This window comes from Cydia pomonella, chromosome 27, assembly GCF_033807575.1.
Source record: "Cydia pomonella isolate Wapato2018A chromosome 27, ilCydPomo1, whole genome shotgun sequence".
In the NCBI taxonomy this organism is placed as follows: Eukaryota; Metazoa; Arthropoda; class Insecta; order Lepidoptera; family Tortricidae; genus Cydia; species Cydia pomonella.
In genome coordinates, this window is record NC_084729.1 from 9,845,359 (window position 1) to 9,867,163 (window position 21,805).

A 21,805-nucleotide genomic window follows, 5' to 3' on the forward strand; every position below is an offset into this window, starting at 1 on the left:
GTTAAGGGTACCTTAAGCTGCCGTACACATTGTACAAAAAATGTACGGTAAAAAACAAATAAAAGTTCTAAGGAAAAGTTTGCAGATATCTCTACAGTGCCTAACGTGTAGCTGCGTTATTGTCGTCAGTTACTTAATTATCTAAGGTGTGTGAAGAGCTTTATAAATATTTCAGCGCACTCAACAACTTTTTTTTTTGTTTGTTTTACCGTTTGACTAACACGACCTTTAGGATTCCGTACCCAAGGGTGACAACGGACAACGGGACCCTATTACTAAGACTCCAGTGTCCGTCTGTCTGTCGGTCACCAGGCTGTATGTCATGAACCGTGATAGTAGATTATGTATTTCTGTTGCCACTATATAACAACAAATACTAAAATCAGAAAAGAATAAATAATTAAGTTGGGCTGGGCTGGGACAACAAACATGATTTTTTTGCCGTTTTTTGCGTAATGGTACGGAACCTATCGTGCGCGAATGCGACTCGCACTTGGCCGGTTTTTTCTACTATTTCTCTTACTACTTCTACGCTTTTGTGGCAACATTTTACATGAACGTCAAATGAAATCCCGAATATGCACGAAGGAAAAATGAAAATAATACACATGAATAACAATTCGTATTTATGAATTACATTTTATATTGTTTATTATATTATTGGGTTTTTATGTAAAGATGCGGTCGGCGAAAACCGAAAATGCTAGCAGCAGCGAACAATTACTAGCTTGCCGGGTTTGTCTGGCCACTGAAGCTAAGTTGTACGATATTTATGAAAATGGACTAGAAAAAGATATTCTGGAGCTGCTTCGGATTGAGGTAAGCTTATTAATAATACTATACTATTATTAATATAACTATAAAAGTGTTAAGACATTGTGTAGCTTATGCATGAACAAATATAATTATAGTGCTTCAATAAAAATATTAAAATAACAGTGTTATATTTGTTATGATTTTTAAAAATTAAACTTAAACAAATATGAATGTCTTTGCTTCTATTTCATGTTTCTATCTTACTATCGTATACATTGAAAATTTAATGTGGTTTAGGGACACATATAATTAATTTCAATTGTGAATTTTTGTGACTACATTATAATTTTTGCTAAAATTATTTATAATAAATGATGATGGTGATTAAAACATGTAGGTATCAAAATAAATACTTTAATTTGAATTAATATTTTCAATGAATTTTATTTTATTATTGTTGATGTTGAAAAAAGAAGAAGACTGACCGGCAACGAAACACCCTAATTAGGAATAGGACGAAAGTCCAAGACATTGCCATAAAAATAAAAAAATCTATTTATTGACAATAACAATATACATAATGGATATATAAAGATGATTACTATAACTAGCTTATATCTAAAATAGGCCCTTGAGGCATTGTACCAAGGATGCTGGCGGCATTTCCTCGTTGTATCGCAATACTGATACGTTGTGCGAGGAAGCCGCCAGCTCTTCGGTCACCAGTTACGTCAACCAGACGTTTCGCGATTTCTCCAAAAAACTTGTGCGCGCTGGGACCCCATGGACCTAGAGTTTCAACGCCAAAAGGTACAAAATGGTACTCTCTACCGAGGCTCTTATATTTATTACGTTTTAAAATTTCGGCGCTTTCCGCCGCTGCGCCCGCTTTTACATTAGTCCGTTGGAGGTGGGACGGTGCCAGTGTGTCTAATTAGAAGACATAAATGGAAATGGGCTGGCCATATCATCCGAGGCACAGATAAATGGAGCAAGCGAGTCACCCAATGGTACCCAAGAGAGGGAGAGAGAGCAGCAGAGAGCTTTTGGGCATTCTCGGCTCAGCATGCCTTTGAGCAATTATTAGCGTTGGCATAACTTGACGTCCCTACATGTGCAAAACCACAGATAAAATAATGACTTGAATTTTGACAACCTTAAAGAGCCTAAAGTGATACTGCCATATATTAGAAAGGGACAGCATGATTTGTCCCTTAACTAGACTATACAGTGGCTAGAAAACAACAACCTATCCATAAATATTATTAAAACTAAACATGTACAATTCCTCACAAGAAAGAGCAAACCTAAGGAACTTGACATCACTTATAACGGAGAACAAGTTGATAAAGATCACAGCACAAAGTTTCTAGGTATACATTTGGATGAACATTGTAACTTTAATGTCCATGTTGAAAATATATGTAATAAATTGAATAAATTTATTTTTCCACTCCGACAGTTACGACAATCTGTATCTCGTGAGGCAGCCCTAGTAGCATACCACGGCTACGTTATGTCTGTACTCCCCTATGGTCTTACCATATGGGGAAATTCCCCTGATATGCAAAAAGCTTTTGTTAAACAAAAAAAATGTATTAGAGCTATATTTTCGCTTAAGCCACTAGACTCGTGTAAACCCATAATTAAACTACACAAACTTCTGTCGTTGCCTTCATTATACATATACGAAACGGCTGTATTTGTGCATAGCAATCAAAATTATTTTACTAAAAACTATGAAGTTAAAACCTACAACGACCGGATATCAAGACAAAAAGATCAATTATATGTACCTAAAGCTCGCTTGAAACAAACGACACATAGTCCATATTTTATGTGTGTAAAAATATATAATAAGATTCCAAAAAATATAAAAAATCTATGCCTTAACCAGTTTAAAACAAATTTGTATGCCTGGTTATGTGACCTAAATGTTTATACTATAGAAGAATTTTTTAATGTTAAATGTACATAGTAATAGTATACATGTTGTTCGATAAAACTTGTTAATAGGCTAAGTCTCTGTATTTTGTTGTATCACTAACAATCCATCAAAAATACAGATAATTTTTGCATGCTTGTTTAAGTAGAATATGGAGAACTTGTATATACTATATTTTTAACAACCCTATGTAACCCGTATTCCGCAAATAAAATTCATTCATTCATTCATTCATTCATTAATCGCTTTCAAACTTCAGTTTTGTAGGAAGTGACATTTCTGTACGGTAGTACTATTATTTATTCTCTGACTCTAGGCAGTTAGATTGAAACAGCTGGACAAGGTGTTTACCCAGAAAGGTGTCTACAGAAGAAAATTGCAACATCCTTATTTTCAAGTTGTTCTGTTATATTTTCACATTCGTAAACAAGTTACTGGCTAGAAGTAGTACAACAGCGGGAGCTGTGGAGATCACGGGGCCTTCGCCCAGCAGTGGGACACTATATCGGGCTAATAAAAAAATATATATTGTCTATAGAATAATTTAAGCTTAAATGGAATAAATGAAATAATATTTGTGTTTGTTGTAGGTGTCAATAATAGATGGGTATCCACAGCATGTGTGTGCATTCTGCCGGGTACTTTTAGCGAAGTTCAAGCAGTTCCGAGCTAGCAGCCGTAGGGCACAGGAGCTGCTGCGGACGCTTAAGAAACAGAATGCAGTGAGTTCTTTCAGTTCACATATGTTTTTATATTTTACTAAGCTTTGAGTCTTTAGTCTTTTTACCAAAAGTATTGATGATGTTTATATGATATCGGTTTATATCTACTTAATTATACATTTTGAATCTTTATTGTATTTTGATTAACAAGTGTGTAGCCATACAACAAGGTGTTTTATTGAAGATTTATTTTCAAAATGGCTGAAAGTTAGGCTTATAAAACATACTTAAGTGTAGGGAAGGGACGGGCCGGAAACAGGCGGTCTTTCGATGACATGCTGCTTCATTCAGCCCAATTCCCTGAAGTTGGAGTTGCAGGTTACGGTCCCGGCATTTCCAGAACAATCTCCTCAAATCTACTTAATAGGACGGGTCCACACAGAGCACGTCTGAACTGGCCGATTTTGTGCGTGAGGAAAATGCCTCGCGCGTATGCTCGCTCTGTGTGGACCCGTCTATAGGGTTGTGAATTACATCAAAATGGCATGAGAAATGAAGATTATGATATTATAAGCGCAACCAGTTTGCCATCACCTTTATCCATCGCTCCTGACGTCAACACCTATACCTGGCTACCTGGCTATAGGGTAGATGAGCGCGCGGCGCACAGCCATCGCCCGCCATTGACTTCGTGGCGCTCGGAGCGGACGAACCTCTTTGGTCAAAAGGGCCGCGTGAACCATATCCTCGGTGTCTTGGTGCAAGTGGTTAATAATTAAAGAACTAAGCAATCGTTGTGATAATTATCTATCGCGTAGCTCTTAAGTAGTTTAAGTTTACTTTAGGCTTGTGCTTACAATAAAAATCATTGCTTAGAGATTAATAAAACGGTTTTCTTAATTAAATTTACTTTTATTTGGTGCAATTAAATGTGTTCCTTATAATATTACAATGAAACCAAATATTTTTCTTGCAATGTGTTTACTCTTGTAATTTCACATAATACATCTACTTACCAAGTTTCAACAGTATAGTTCTTATAGTTTCGGAAAAAGTGGCCGTGACATACGGACGGACAGACAGACAGACATCACGAATCGATAAGGGTTTTGTTTTTTGCCATTTGGCTACGGAACCCTAAAAATATAAACAGATTAAAATAAATATTTAAGGGGGCTCCCAAACAACAGACAACTCGCACTTGGCCGGTTTTATTTAAATTCTGTTATTTATTTATTTAACCTTTATTGCACAATACAAAAAGAAGTACAAATGGCGGACTTATTGCCTTAAGGCATTCTCTACCAGTCAACCATTGGGCCAAACCGTCAACAATTGGTGCGGAAAAGAAAATCAGTACAGAGAGATAAAAGTCACTATCTAAACACTACTATTATAAACAAACATGCATAAATACATAGTATTATAATAAATACATATACCTATATATACATATTTGAAATATTGTACCCATTTAAAACCGTTATATAGTCTTACAATGTTGGTGTACGTCCGAAAAGTATTTACGTAATTGTTCTGTTCTTATTAAATAGAAACTCAAAAAATAACTGCCGTGTTTTTCTTATAATTATCCGGTGCTTTATTTCGTGCATGGTGTGAAATAATTTTTACAGTTCATATGGTGCTACTTTTCCGCACTAGTGCGTAAATTAGCACATTATGTAACTATGTAGATAATTTAAAGTGTCATATGTACTGTAAAACGTTCTACGATAAATATGCGAATAGGTAATCCGCACTTGTATCCTAAATAACTATTACATTCCGTTATGTACTGTAAAACGTTGTACGATACACGTGCGAATGGGTAATTTGCATCTCGTGTCGATTTAAAACACTTCCTTCGGTGTTTTAATTTATCACCACTCGTTAGGAATTTCCTATTTTCTGCACTTGTATCGTAAATAACTATAAAATACAGGAAACATCCCTATTGCAGATCACTACACGCACCATTGCAACCATCAAATCTCAGTTCACAAACCTTACCGTCCACACTACCACCCTCATCGAATACCAACATCAAGACGAACCAGAACCCACTGTCAAACACGAAATAGAATCCAAAAATGAAGATATAGTGAAATACGAAGATTTAGATAATAATATAGATGTGGAGGATAATATAGACTATGATGTGGATGAGGAGTATAAAGAGGAAGTGGAGGTTAAGAAGAGGAAGAGGAAGAGGAAGGTTGAGAAGGAAGTTGCGAGGGAGAAAAAGAAGTTACCTAAAGGTAAGTAGCTAGAGTAGAATATAATCTTTATTGGCATACCTCGGTAAAAGATACAGTTTAAATATAAAAAATGATTAAAGATAGAGATACCAGGATATAATACAATTATGGTGTACAGTACATGACATTGACCAAGAATGAGATCAAAGAATATTTAATACACAAACAACTAACTAATGAGTCTAATAACTAATGGTAAATAAATATTTTAAATTTTACAACAATCCTTAAAACTTATGAATGAATGAATGAATGAATGAAATTTAATCCAGAAATTTTCCATATACATTATACATTTACACATAATTACATTACATAACAATATATTATATTACATTAAAATTCTAATAAGGGCCTGCGTCCCGGGTTACCCTGAGCCCGCCACGATAGGCTTGTGGTAGCCCCTCCAGCGCTCGTGCAGCGGGCTGGCGTCCCACTCTCTCACTTATATATGTCGGAAATCGCGGGCGTATCATACTTGCGACAACACATCAAAGCGTTCAATAGTGGATGACGAGGGTTTTCAATGAAATACGATGTTCAACTCACAGTCTTTACTGGGCAAGACTGATTACAACTCATAGCACACGTTACATTTCTTATCATAAGCAAGCCAGTGGGTTTGACCCAGGAACCGCCATCAACGTCACCTTCTCCCGTTCTCATCTGAAGAATGATTGACAGCATGGCATCAATTCTTCTCGATTTCAATTGTTCTAACAGCGCACTCTATGACGCCTTGGCGGAACTTCGTCGAACGCCACTCGGGAGTAACGTAACACCCTATTTATCTAATATGGCGTGATGATTTCCGCCGTGTGGTGCCGGCGTTTAGAATAGCACCACCCTATCTCGTCCCGTGGGTGTCGTAAAAGGCGACTAAGGGAAAACCGACGGTCGGGCAGCAGCGTCCGTTGAGTGTCTCTATTTATTTCTACTGCGGTCCCTCCAACCACAACCAATCTCACCAATTTAAATCAACTATTTCTCTACCCAACATTAAACTTTTCGCAAATCCCAAACCAAATTTCACATTAATTAAACAAAATAACTTTCACCAACTAAAAACAAATCTAATTAAATCGCAACAATTTAAACTTCACAAAACTCAACCTGGACCCATGGCCGCCCGTACTCAATGCGGGGACCATGGGTCCACCTTAACTCATAACAACAACGCCGGGTCTTCAACTCGAGCATCACCATTGCTTTCTGACTGATGGTGATGCCGGACCCGGCATCGCATAAATCACACCAGCCTTTTCACAAATGTCACCACGGGCACAGGGTCGCCCGTATCCCTAGCGAGGGCCCTGTGTCTTCAATTGACATAAATAACCTTAAAAAAAAAAAATATGGCGTGATGAAACGCCTCTTAAAGGCGATAGATGGCACGATTCAGTCGTTCTCCGACATATAAATGGGTGAATCAACTTTTTCTTGTCAATCGTTGCCATTACGTTCTCCTGGGTCACTCGTTAAAACACCGATATTCGCAAGAACACCAAAAGTCGTCGTTACTATACTTGCCGCAAAACTGGCTACTGAGATCATAATGCTATGTCTTTTACCCTTGTTAAAACCAACCAAGGAGTTCAAAATACATTTACTTCGGAGGATTTCTAGGAGATATTACACCGAACCTACACACTTTTATATTTGTTATTATCATTTATTATGTTCACTTTTTTATCTCTCGGTACTACTTCACTTATTTCTTTTATTTAGAAACAATTATCACTTTTAATATTTAGTATTTTATTTTTGTGCGGTTTAAGAGGAATTTCCTCCCGCGAACGCTTCGGCTGTGGAATGAGCTTCCTGCCGAGGTTTTCCCGAGGGGCTACAGTATGGGGTTCTTCAAAAAATGTTGTGTACAGGTTTTTAAAGGGTCGGCAACGCACATGCGCGCATGCGCTCTGGTGTTGCAGGCGTCCATAGGCTACGGTGACTGCTTACCATCAGGCGGGCCGTATGCTTGTTTGCCACCGTCGTGGTATAAAAAAAATGACCACTCCATCCACAATTTTACATCACACTCACCACGTAATCTAGGTTCTGGTAGAATATCAGTGCTTTGCTCGAAAGAGTGACGCGTATAGCTGAGCACCCTTTAGTTGTGGCTGCAATGCGCACAGTGTAACTACTGCAAGTTATTCCGCTATTCCTGTTATGTTTATGAGATTCTGTATTTTGTTTTGTTTGTGTATTTTGTTAATTGTGTATTCCTCAATTTGCCTATGTTTTTCTAAATTGTGTATATTTGCAGCAATCAAATAAACGCTTTGTCTATCTCCTCCTTCTTCCTCGCGTTGTCCCGGCATTTTGCCACGGCTCATGGGAGCCTGGGGTCCACTTGACAACTAATCCCAAGATGTGGCGTAGGCACTAGTTTTTACGAAAGCGACTGCCATCTGACCTTCCAACCCAGAGGATAAACTAGGCCTTGTTGGGATTAGTCCGGTTTCCTCACGATGTTTTCCTTCACCGAAAAGCGACTGGTAAATATCAAATGATATTTCATACATAAATTCCGAAAAACTCATTGGTACGAGCCGGGGTTTGAACCCGCGACCTCCGGATTGCAAGTCGCACGCTCTTACCGCTAGGCCACCAGCGCTTTGTCTATCTAAATATACATATATTTGTGCTGTTTTATTTTTTCCCCTGTTCTGGTTCTCCATTTATTTTTGCTACCCTTATACATATTTCTTCCTTACCGTAATTTCTACTACCTGACGGTTGTCTGAAATAGACCGCTTTTTAGCGATAAGACCGCCTGTTGTTGCTTAGTTTTTTATGTTAATTGCTGTATTTAATCATGTTTTCATTGTGCACAATAAATAAGATTATTACTATATACAGCGATATCTGGGACGCCAAGATGAACTAAGCTATTATTTCAAATGGTATTAATATTTACAGAAAAGAAGATAAAGAAGATGTTCGACTGCGAGGCCGACTTCCCCGCGTTCGAGGCCAAATACAACATGGAGATAGTGGTCCTCACGATGGAGCAGCAGCTAGAAAACATGGCCGCCAGGAAGAACTCCTCAAACTATATTAACTCCCCGTACAAATGCCAGCTGTGCTTTAAAGGGTTTTCATCAGAAGCTACTTTTAAAAATCATAATTTGAAGCATCATGACCCGGTAAGTTTTTTCCCATCTATCTATAAAAGAAAGAAAATTCAACAAATATATCCGCCTCTCTCTAATTGTCTCCTCTCACTCCATAGGTCTTATACTGATATTTTTATAATACTCTGTTTTATTCATTACCTGGCGACGTATGTCCCTGTATCTGTCGCTTGCACCTTGTATTTTTCTACCTAAAATATTGTATTAGAGTTGTTTCACACGTGCGACAGCCACACGACAACCACAACACGATGTCGGGCGCATATTTTGTGTTGAAAATGTATAGTACAATTCACACGTACCACATTACGGCAAAATGTGGTTCACTTCATTTGATGCGAAAGTCAATGCGAATGTTTAAAATGATACGAATAATCGTATATACGAATGCGACATCCTTAGTATCGAACCCTCGGCTACGCCTAGTACAATTCACACGTAGTACATTATGACAAAATGTGGTACGTGTGAATTGTACTATTCATTTTCAATACCAAATATGCGACCGACCACGTGTTGTTGTTGTGGTTGTCGCGTGGTTGTGGTTGTGAAACAACCTTTAGTTTAAGAGGCTGTCAACACCCAATGTCCTTGAAATTGATGTTACTTAAACAGTTTTTTAAGAAAGAAAGTTGTTTTAGTCAAGTAAGAAAAATATATGTTCATATTAATTATATTTCAAAGACCGTGGTTGTACTCGATACATGATTGAACGAAATCGGCTCGATAGAAAATAATTGCAAAGATTGGTCTTAAAATCACAATTAAACGGTTCTGTCTTTATTGTTTTGACTTATGGGTCTGCAATTAAAATCACAATTTCAAAACATTTATATCTAAACCTCTATTGAGTAAAATATTACACTAATAATCCACTTTTTTTTATTTCAATATTTTTCTTATTATTCCCTTGCCCAGGCCCAGTAACATGCGACAGTGCTATCTCATTTACTCCGATACAAATAGACAGTGTGCGCGCTTTAGGTATTGACAGCCTCTTAACTTGCTTAACACATTCACTGCTAAAAACACGTATGTGTGTTCATTCTGGAAACTGTGCGCCCGGCACCGAAAGTGTTAAAACTGTTTCTACCTCCCTTCTACGCTCACATATTTGTACTACTTACGTTATGACGATGGAGCAGATACGACGATCAAACCTTCAATAAAAGAGCGCACTCCCATCTTAATCCTAGAAATGCACTCGCACTTCTTATGTCGCAGGTGTATGATAATCGCTTACCATCAGACGATTGTTTCCTCCTATATCATACAAAATAACTTTCAATGTGTCTGGGTTAGCAGTGTTAATGACTATTCTACAAATCGATAAAGGTAAGATAAAGATAGCTTATTTTCAAGTAGTCATATTACAATGCGCTTATGAACGTCAAATAAAGCTACACCGGCTCTAACCCTACACCTCTGACCCGAGAATATCTTTAGGAGTTCTCGAGTTATTTAGCGATACGACAGACCGACGGACGTACTGAGTTTTTTTTATACTACGTCGGTAGCAAACAAGCATACGGTCCGCCTGATGGGAAGCAGTCTCCGTCGCCTATGGACGTCTGCAACTCCAGATGAGTTACGTGCACGTTGCCGACCGTAACACCACACCCTTCAACAACCCGTAGCCTATGTACGCCTGCAACTCCAGAGGAGTTACATGCGCGTTGCCGACCCTAACCCCCTCCCGCCCCTCGTTGAGCTCTGGCAACCTTACTCCCCGGCAGGAACACAACACTATGAGTAGGATCTAGTGTTATTTGGCTGCGGTTTTCTGTAAGGTGGAGGTACTTCCCCAGTTGGGCTCTGCTCTAGATCTGGAATGACAACCGCTGCGCTGTGCCCTACCACACAAAGCGAGATGATATTCACAATGTCCATACCCCTCTTTACCCGTGATACCATCTTAGAGTCGCACTATTAGTGTTTATTTTGTACTTTTTTGGTACTGTACCCCTAGTGTAAATATTTTCGACAGCGAAACGTTTGCGTTAAGTGTCATTTTGTATGAGATTTTTGACTTTCCAAAACGTCCCGCTTGGCGCGCTGTTCAAAAACCCATACAAAATGGGACTTAACGCAAACGCGTACGTCACGTTTCGCTATCGACTAAAATTACACTAGGGGTACAGAATCCTAAAAACGAGTACATATTGGGTCATTATATACATAACTTTTGTGTACAGAGTGTGGGAGCGCAGCAGTGCGAGCTGTGCTTCTCGCGGTTCCGTATCCCCGCCTTCCTGCGCACGCACGCCGAGACGCACCGCCTCAAGTTCGTCTGCAAGGATTGCCGCTTCGTCGCCAGTAATAGGTGGGTTAGCCCGAAATTACGGGAAAATATCTCAACTACAATAACCGCTCGGTAGACAATAGTACATTACGATACAAGTGCGAAAAATAGGAAATTCGGAACGAGCGGCGATAAATTAAAACACGACCGAAGGGAGTGTTTTAAATCGACACGAGTTGCGAATTACCTATTCGCACATGTATCGTACAACGTTTTACAGTACATATGGCCCTTTAAATGTTCGACACAATAACGTAATATGCTAATTTTCGAACTAGTGCGGTAAAGTAGCACCATATGTACTGTAAAGCAATATTTTAAGTTTTCGAGCCGTGCAGTGCGTAACCTCTAGTCAGCAAGAATCAATATAAAAAATGGTGGCCGCTGGATTATATACTCGTAACATAACTCGCGTTTACCACAGAGTGCACAGAAGCTCTACTAGGTACTATATTTGTGTAGTTTTCTGTCCAATTTTATCATAAGAAGGAAGTTTTTAGTTTGAAATTAATTTTTTGACTAAAAACTTACTTTTGGTACAAGTTATTATAGCTGACGGTAGTTTTCTTTCAACAATCAACTAGCTAATACTTATCGAGACAATTCTAACACATTTAATCACGTTGTTTTATCACAGAGTTCCTCCTGCGTCCATCAACAAATCAACTTTATGGTACCATAATTTAGACGACCGGTCTGGCCTAGTCGGTAGTGACCTTGCCTATGAAGCCGATGGTCCCGGGTTCAAATCCTGGTAAGGGCATTTATTTGTGTGATTAACACGAATATTTGTCCCTGAGTCATGGGTGTTTTCTATACATTTAAATATTTATATATTATGTATGCCGTTGTCCTGTGTCCACAACGCAAGCCTTCTTGAGCTTACTGTGGGACTTAGTCAATTTGTGTAATAATGTCCTATAATATTTTATTTATTTATTTTTATTTATTATAATATTACATTGTCACTTGCATGTCTGTTAAATTTCAGCTCAATCGAAGAATGGGAAGTGAGTCTAATCTAGCTTGTATTATCCGGAAATTAAATAAAAACGTGTAAAAACATTTCAACTATATTATGAAATATATACCTAAGACAACCCGGGATTATATTATTATACCAGCATACCACATAAAATCATTACGGTACTATTTTAGTGTAATCTGACCAATTATATAATTAGAAAAAAGTTTTTTTAAGGTCTTATATGAGCAAATAAAGGGAGGTTTCCCTTTATCTCTAAAACGAAAGCCCATAGACATGTGTATTCTTCCCATCCTGACCTACGAAGCACAGACTTGGTCCTAAAGTTCAGAAATCCACCCTTAAGGTTTGCCATGGAGCGTATTCTCGGCGTGAAGTTGACCGATCCGATCGCATCAGGAACAGTTTAGCTCCAAAACCCAAATAGCTGACGTGGCTGCAACAGCCGCCAAGCTGGATTTGGACTGGGCGGGAGACGTCTGCCGTATGCCAGATGATTTGTGGGCTACATCAACCACAAAGTGGGCCCCACAAATTCGAACCCGAGGTCGCGGCACATCTCGACGGTGTTGGCGAGATGACCTTAACGCCGTCGACAGGAACTGGTGGGAGACAGGTCAAGACCGGGATACGTGGAAAAGGAGGAGGGAGGCCCTTGCCCAGCCGTGGGACACTATAAATAAATAAATTAACAGTCTTAAATTGTTATTATCCACAGGTACCACGCCATAACGCACTTCCGCGAGCACAGCGGGTTCAAATACGTCTGCAAATATTGTGGAGCCAGTTTCAAGTGAGTGCCAAGTGTCAAATACATTTAACCATATCTTGTTAGTAAAGATATCATACAATTTTAAATCCATCGGCATATTTTTTTTTTAAATAAAGAAATATCCAAAAAACTGTCAATATAATTAAATCTCGGCCAAATGGAAATGGTAAGTGAAATTTTGGATACGAGGGTGGTAATTCAAGACTCGAGTTTGCAAATTTCTTACCCCCGGAGTTACACATAATGTTTTTCATCACACTTGCGAAGAAAAAACTAAATTGTAAGGGAAATAATTCTTAAATACGGTGACATATCAAACATTCGTCCGCCATTTTGTATTTTCTTGGCAGGTCAGGCATCGAAGGCACCTATTCGGTATTCAGCCACGATTGGGAATTATTTAAAAATATTTTAAACGGCTGTTTAATTAATCAAATCAAATAATTTTAAAAATATAGAAAAATATTTAATTATTAACATCAGTATTTTTTAATATAATTATGAATAAGTGACATTTAGAAGAGGCTTTTACCCGAAGGGGGTCCACACAGATTTAAAATAATATAAATAAATAAAAATAATAATGTAATACACGGTTTGACGACCGGTTTGGCCTAGTGGGTAGTGACCCTGCCTACGAAGCTGATTGTCCCGGGTTCAAATCCTGGTAAGGGCATTTATTCGTGTGATGAGCATGGATATTTGTTCCTGAGTCATGGGTGTTTTCTATGTATTTAAGTATTTATAAATATCTATATATGTATTATATATATTGTTGTCTAAGTACCCTCAACACAAGCCTTATTGAGCTTACTGTGGGACTTAGTAAATTTGTGTAATAATGTCCTATAATATTTATTTATTTATTTAATGCATAATAATAATAATAGGATTCTTAAAATATTAATTTTATTCACAAATAATTAAATTATTGCATGTTGTTGATATTTTTCCTTTAAATTTTGTTGAAATGTATTATTAATTATTGTACTTAGTATGCAAGAATCAATTTATCAATGGTAATATTTATGTGTAATTTAATTTAAGTCAATCTGTATGGAATTAATAAAGCTCTATTCATTCATTCATTCATTCAAGTGACATAATAAAAAAAAGCTATCATTCCCTAGGGAGTTCTCATTGATGTATATCGTGCCCGCTTGTAGGATTTTAAAATGTAACCGTCTTAATTCTTATCTTAAGGAAACCATCCACTCACGGCACGCACGTGCGCATCCAGCATCCCACCCAGAACACCTCCTGCGACGTGTGCGGGGAGACCTTCCAGGGGGACTTCGGGCTCAGGATGCACAAGACCCGAGCGCACAAACAGGTCTTTACCACATCGATACGATACGTAAACTGAAATATGAACTACGAAAAAAGTGACTAACGGGTCCGGGGGGTTGAGATTTCCTCAAATGTTGATTTATTTTTATTATTTATTTGTAGAATTCCGAGAATGAGTCCGGTTCCCTGAACTGCAGCACGTGCGGCGTGCAGTTCGCCAGCTCGTACGCGATGGCGCGACACACGTTCACGGCGCTCGACAACGTGTGCAACCCGAGCATGAGGTGACCTGACTAAGGCTTTCGACTGTATCACTCTTCATTTTTGTATAAAATCTCAAGCACTTTGGGGTTAAGAGGTTACTTGAACATTTAGGCGGTTATTTACTCAAATTTGGAGAACTGTAAAAAATTGAAGTCTCGAATATTGGTAAAATGCAACGAATAACATGGTGTACCTCAGGGGCTCAGGGTAGTGTTTTTGGACCGAACCTATAAATCTTCATTGTAGAAATGTTGGTGACGTAGCCACACAGAAATTCGAATTTCTGCTGGCTCCGATAAATACAGATATCACACTGAAAGTATATAAAATGCGATTAAATAGACCATTTATTGTCTTACACAAATTATTGTGCATAGAAAAATATTTATTTAGAACAGGAGTCTCAGTTATTTTAGGCAGTTTTGTTGTAATTTTTTATATTTTACAAGCTTTTATTTAACTTGCAATGTATGTATGTTAGTATTTAGTATTTATATATCTTCGGGTCAAATCGTGCAATAAATTAGACCCATTTACCATTACTTCATTGAGCTGAAACTTCACATACATATATAAGTTAGGGGACAATACAGTATCATGATACCATCGAGCTGATCTGATGATGGACATAGGAGATGGCCATAGAAACTCTGTGATAAAATAACGGAACCTAATTGTGTTTGTGTTTGAATTGTGACTGACATTAATAATTAGGTACCTATTGTTAAATTCAAAAATTTTATCTTATATATCCTTGACATCGTTTACTCCATTTTTAGTTTATATTGATCCTCGATTTTTATCCGTTGTCATGACGTTGCAAACTTTGTATATTGCCTGTTTTTAGGGGTCCGTACCCAAAGGGTAAAACGGGGCCCTATTACTAAGACTACGCTGTCCGCCCGTCTGTCACCAGGCTGTATCTCATGAACCGTGATAGCTAGACAGTTGAAATTTTCACAGATGATGTATTTCTGTTGCTGCTATAACAACAAATATTAAAAAGTACAGAACCCTCGGCGGGCGAGTCCTACTCGCACTTGTCTGATTTTTTTCACAATATTTGCAAGCCTGCTTGCAGGCTGAATGCACGGATATCTTTTATTTTGTAACACCTTCTCATAACTGTGTTCTATGCAAAAAATAATAATCATTGGGTTTGTTAGAACTATGCGGATGGGTATGTTGCCTGTTGAAAGAAAAGTTCAGACAGCGATGAAAGCTTGTATCGAAAATGAAGTTTTTGACAAAAACTTTTTACTGTTTAGAGCGTGTACTCTGTGCGGAGAAAACTTAACAACCGACGAATTGCTGAGGACCCATACTCAGGAGCGGCACAGCAAACCAGAGACTAAATGCGATGAGGTAAGACTTCACTCATAATCGATACAACGCTCACAACAACCAAACTTTGTAAATTATTCTTAAGTATTTATTGTTTTGAGCTATAGACCTCGCGTTAAGATTGATAAGCTTAAAAAATGTAAAATAAAAAAAAACTTACTTTGAGTCATTATCACAACGTACTTATAATGATCTTAAGTGCCACAGATCATCGTACTTGAGTATTTTATGCCAATTTCTACCATTATGAACATTATTCTAAAAACGAAACGACAGAGACATTTTGTGTAAATACTGAACATCCTTTCAAAAACTCGCGAGAATCAGTTGAGAATTGCGGAAACTTCCCGGATATACGACCGGTTTGGCCTAGTGGGTAGTGACCCTGCCTACGAAGCTGATGGTCCCGGGTTCAAATCCTGGTAAGAGCATGTATTTGTGTGATGAGCATGGATATTTGTTCCTGAGTCATGGGTGTTTTCTATGTATTTAAGTATTTATAGATATTTATATATTATATATATCGTTGTCTAAGTACCCTCAACACAAGCCTCATTGAGCTTACTGTGGGACTTAGTCAATTTGTGTAATAATGTCCTATAATATTTATTTATTTATTTTATTTATTTATTTATACGAAAGCGGGTTGTCCGAGTCCTAACGGAGACAGCTAAATATTTTTATCTCTCCACAGTGCAACAAAACATTCCTAACCGAGGCATCTCTGAGCGTCCACTACGAGCGCGTCCACCTCCAAGTGAAGAGTGTGAGACGGAAGGCCTCGCACCACGCGCGGAAACAGTACGGGGGGGTAGTCATGTGCGAGCTGTGCGGGAAGAGATGCAAGGTGAGAGTTATGGTGCTCTGGTACAATCAGCATTAAGATTCGCAGCCATTTGGTTAAATTGGCTAATTAGACGCCTAGGCCGTTCATTAAACGCCTATTCCAATTAAATGGCTGAAGAACATCCAGCCTAGTTTTTGATCGCAACGTTTAACCAAATGGCTGAATCAGGGACCCGTCCACCCCTTCCCAGAAAAAGCCTTTAAATGGCTTAACCGTTCATCGAATAGCCCCAACGAGCACTTATGAATAGTAAGACAGTATTACATATAATTATCAGAGCAATTTATTGATGTAAATATTATTTCATAATACTTTTGAATTATAATACCCATCAAATTGAATACTAATCATTTCACAAAATATCGTCAAATTAGGGACCCGTCCACCCTTTCCCAGAAAAAGCCATCAAATGGCTTAGCTTTATCGAACTGCCCCAACGATTGGCTTTCCCTTTGAATGGCTTACCCGTTCATTTGACTTAGCTCTAGGAAGGGGTTCCCCTTTCAGAGATACCGCTAAATGAAAGGGTATCCCCTTCCTAATTCAAAAAAATATAACGCCTGTACTCTCAACGCGCTAGACACCCAATCCTTCTCTTTAAACATAAATAAGCAATATTTGATTCTATTGATATTTCCAGGAGAAAGTTGAAAATGGCATAAGCGTTATAATTTATAATCGATACCCCTTCGAGGGGTTAGCGCTTAGGAACGGATATCAGCTTACCCTTACTATGAAGCGCTTAAAAATCCAAATGAAAGGGTTTTAGTTAGCAACGGCTTTGGTAAGCAAAGCCTTACGAAATATCTCTCCAAAAACCCTCGAAGGGGATATCGGACCGGTCCCTGGGCTGAACGTGGCGTAGGTTTAGTTAAATTGGACATTGCTGATTTCGTGATGTTCGGTTAAGTTAGGTTTTTTTTTTTAATAAATGAGTCATTTGCATAGGGCTTTCTATATGCCAAGTTGCTAAACGTTGAGTTGAGATTCTACTTCAAATAACTATCAGACTAGCCTATAATTTTCACTAACTCATTGTATTATCTTCGGCGTCCATAGGCTACGGTGACTGCTTACCATCAGGCGGGCCGTATGCTTGTTTCCACAGACGTGGTATTTTTTAAAAAGAATAACTCTTTAGTGATGAATTAATAGTTACCTAATTTTAAAATAGCATTTCTTTACAGAACAGCACCATCCTGAAATACCACCAGCGCACACACACCGGGGAGAAACCCCACAGCTGCCCGCGGTGTCCTAAACGATTCGTGTCTCCTATGTTGCTACACGTAAGTGGACCCTAACACCGCGACATAAGGTCTAATACCACCAGCGCGCACACACCGGGGAGAAACCCCACAGCTGCCCGCGGTGTCCTAAACGATTCGTGTCTCCTATGTTGCTACACGTAAGTGGACCCTAACACCGCGACATAAGGTCTAATACCACCAGCGCGCACACACCGGGGAGAAACCCCACAGCTGCCCGCGGTGTCCTAAACGATTCGTGTCTCCTATGTTGCTACACGTAAGTGGACCCTAACACCGCGACATAAGGTCTAATACCACCAGCGCGCACACATCGGGGAGAAACCCCACAGCTGCCCGCGGTGTCCTAAACGATTCGTGTCTCCTATGTTGCTACACGTAAGTGGACCCTAACACCGCGACATAAGGTCTAATACCACCAGCGCACACACATCGGGGAGAAACCCCACAGCTGCCCGCGGTGTCTCTAACGATTTGTGTCTCCTATGTTGATACACCTAAGTTGACCTAACACCACGACGTAAAGACTATAATACCACCAGCCTATACACACCGGCGACATAAGGGCAGACACCAACGTATCTTTAGCCACTCGCAAATATTTATATAGAGCTTGGGTGGGAAATGCACCCACCATATAGCCCTTAACTTGCAACCTTACATATACATTCCATTTTTGAAAATTGTAATGGCTAAACCTACCTCTACTATAGAAATGAGAAATTATTTTTTAAATGTGCGATAGGTAAATGGACAGATAATACACTAACCAAGTCCAGTCGTGTGGCAGCATAAAACTTTGAAGGGGTGAATTTTTAAAATGGTTGAGTAAAAAACATAGGTATTGGGGATGATTTGTCGATATTCGTCGTACTATACGTGGTTTACGGCTCCACTATACGTGTACAAACACATTGTATAAGTTTTAAATTTGCTTAAAACTTAATGCTTATTATGTTAGAATCTTATCATAAATAAGTTTTCGCTAAGCTCTAACTTACTTATTTTTACTTATGTATGAAGTGAACACTACTTACTAGCTTACTTATTTCTCTTTGCACTTACAATATATTTGTCGCATGTCCCAGTGCCACCTGCGCTCCCACACGGGGGAGCGGCCGTACAAGTGCGCGCAGTGCCACAAGTCCTTCACGCAGAAGTCCGCGCTCACCGTTCACAGCACGGTTCGTACTTCATACCAATAATATAGTACTAATATACACTTTTTATTTCAAATCAAAATCAAAAACCTTTTATTATCAGGCAACAAGGCCCATAGATACCTTACAAACTAACATACATATAAATTTATAATTTATTAAAACTAAACAATATTTTGGCGACCAAACGGCGTAGCTTCGTTGGATCCTCTGTTTTGTGTCAGATTCTACAGCATTCCCCGGAACATCCGAAACACGACACTCTTCGGCCAGAAGTCTGCGCTGTCAATGGTCCCCTACAGCCTGTATTTCACCTTAAACAAGCATACTGAGTCACACCGCGAAAAACGAAATTTAAAATTTCTTTATTTGAATTCTAGCATATTTAAGCGATGAAATTTAGTTCTTCGCGGTTGACCCTCAGGTTCTTAGATCATTCCATTCCCCTTTTTGGAAGGGGTAACAGGTTTACAGCATCGTACAGGTTGTTTATTTAGTCACCTGCAATATTTTACGGGGTGAATATATATGTCATAATAAGCCACTTTTACTATGGGACCCACCCCGAAACCGCGAAAAAATATTTACTATCCCATTGGAAATGTCAAGGTCAGACAGCCAAAATGTATGAAACATTTTTTGCGATTTTGGAGTTGGCTTCGTAATAAAAGTTGCTCAATATGACCTATATCTTCACTCCGTAAATTATTTTAAAATGCATACCTCCCATACATACGAATAATAAGTATATATAAGTTTTAGCATGTGAGTACTTTTGAGTATATTTTATAATTGTATTTGCATGTATTTATACGTGAAAGCAAATAAATGTTCTGATTCTAATTGCAGGTGACTAAGTAAACACCCTGTATATGTGAAAGAACTATTAACGCCTACTACTAAAATAAATACATTTTTTGACAAAATGATTGTCTTCCCCGGGACCGGTGATTCAAACTTTTCTCAAGGCTTATTTAATTTATAATCTTTCTTTCTCATTTATAATATTAGTATAGATGCGCCATTTTTTACTAGGTTCACACGGGTGAGAAACCATTCGCCTGCAGCATCTGCGGCAAGACGTTCACACAAGCGGCCTCCGTACACACGCACGTCAAGTACGTCCACATGAAGATGCCCGCACCGCCGCGCCGGCGCAACCTCAAGCGGGAGTAGACTATAGTCACACTATGGAGAAACCATTCGCCTGCAACATATGCAGCAAGCCATATATGTACACTACACACACGTCCCGTACGTCCACATGAAGATGCCCGATTGAATTTTGTCCCTTTCTAACAAACATAAACGTCAAAATGACAGACAGAGACAGATGGCAAAATTTCAAATAACTTACTTTTTTCTTAATATCCAAAGAAATTTAATGTATCAGGCTCCTTTATTTGGATATGTGAGTGTCTTCGTAGTTTGTAATTAGAATAAAATATTCATCGTCGATCAGAGGTACAAGACAAATTTTATTAATAAAAATATATGGGGACTATCATACACAGGTCGACCTAGGCCCAAACTAAGCAAAGCTTGTATTACTAAGTAGTACGGCGGCGATATACGAACGTATATAGATAAATACATACTTATATACATAGAAAACACCCAAGACTCAGGAACAAATATCTTTGTTCCCCACAAATAAATTCCCTTACCTGTTTTATAACCCTAATGTAAAAGAACCATTACCCGGGACCCGGGTACGTCCTTAAACTACGTCCAAAAGAGATGTATGGGCATTGTGAATGTCATCGCGCTTTGTGTGGTAGGGCACAGCACAGCAGATGTCATTCCAGATCTAGAGCAGAGCCCAACTGGGGAAGTACCTCCACCTTACAGAAAACAGCAGCCAAATAACACTAGACCCTACTCATAGTGTTGTGTTCCTGCCGGTGAGTAAGGTTGTCAGAGCTCAATGAGGGGGGGCGGGTTTAGGGTCGGCAACGCGCATGTAACTCCTCTGGAGTTGCAGGCGTACATAGGCTACGGAGGCTGCTAACCATCAGGCGGCCCGTATGCTTGTTTGCCACCGACGTAGTATAAAAAAAAAATTAGCGATAACATTCATCGGTGCAAATAATATTTCGTCGACTATACCATGTTGTACAAATATTAACTACCCACAACATGTTTGCAGGGTTTACGACATATTTGACCGTCAATATATTTCTTTTTGCTGTTAGTGCACTATGTTAGGCAAAACCTCGGCAAAGTTGAACTAGTAAAAAATAGCCGCTATTAAAATTTGTTGGTAACTTCTGCTCCACGGTGTATAGTATACTTGCTATAAGAATCTCAACCAATAGTATTATTAGTGCTTAGATAATGTGCAATAAAGTCTGTGAAGGTATTTGTAAATGTTGTATTAGTAATTATTCTTAAGTATTTATTTGTCAAGTTTTACATCGATATTCTGTTGTATTAAAAAAGTATTACACATGATTATTCGTATTGTTTCACTTTAACCCATTCTATTTCAATAAATTTTAAGACAATAATGGACGATCGCTTTCCTTTACATAGTTCCCATTTTCCTCTCTGAGTATATTGACATTGTGGAAAATATTTTTACACAATTTGCTTAGTTTTTTTTTAATTGGGAGCAGAAAATTATTAAAAGCTCCTTATTCACCAACTTACATTAACAGTTAAACCAGACATGCAAGTTATGGGTTACATACATAAGATAAGGTAAGAATAGACTTTATTGACCAAAATAATAATTAATTACATATTAATCGGGTTACATACATACTTAAAACGAGTTAGTCTAACCTTATCACTAAATTTAATTAATATT

The 21,805-nt window shown here is 38.5% G+C and overlaps 1 protein-coding gene across 1 annotated transcript; it reads left to right on the forward strand.

Moving 5' to 3' along the window:
- The first annotated feature begins 42 nt into the window (after positions 1-42).
- Positions 43-21,450, forward strand: LOC133532354 (zinc finger protein 709-like). Its single transcript, XM_061870967.1, has 12 exons — positions 43-819; positions 3,292-3,423; positions 5,324-5,621; positions 8,547-8,773; positions 10,957-11,084; positions 12,767-12,841; positions 14,024-14,153; positions 14,273-14,394; positions 15,643-15,739; positions 16,413-16,565; positions 17,753-17,854; positions 20,029-21,450. The coding sequence occupies exons 1-12, from the start codon at positions 679-681 to the stop codon at positions 20,167-20,169; spliced, it is 1,746 nt and encodes a 581-aa protein (XP_061726951.1). The 5' UTR covers positions 43-678; the 3' UTR covers positions 20,170-21,450.
- Positions 21,451-21,805: the final 355 nt, after the last annotated feature.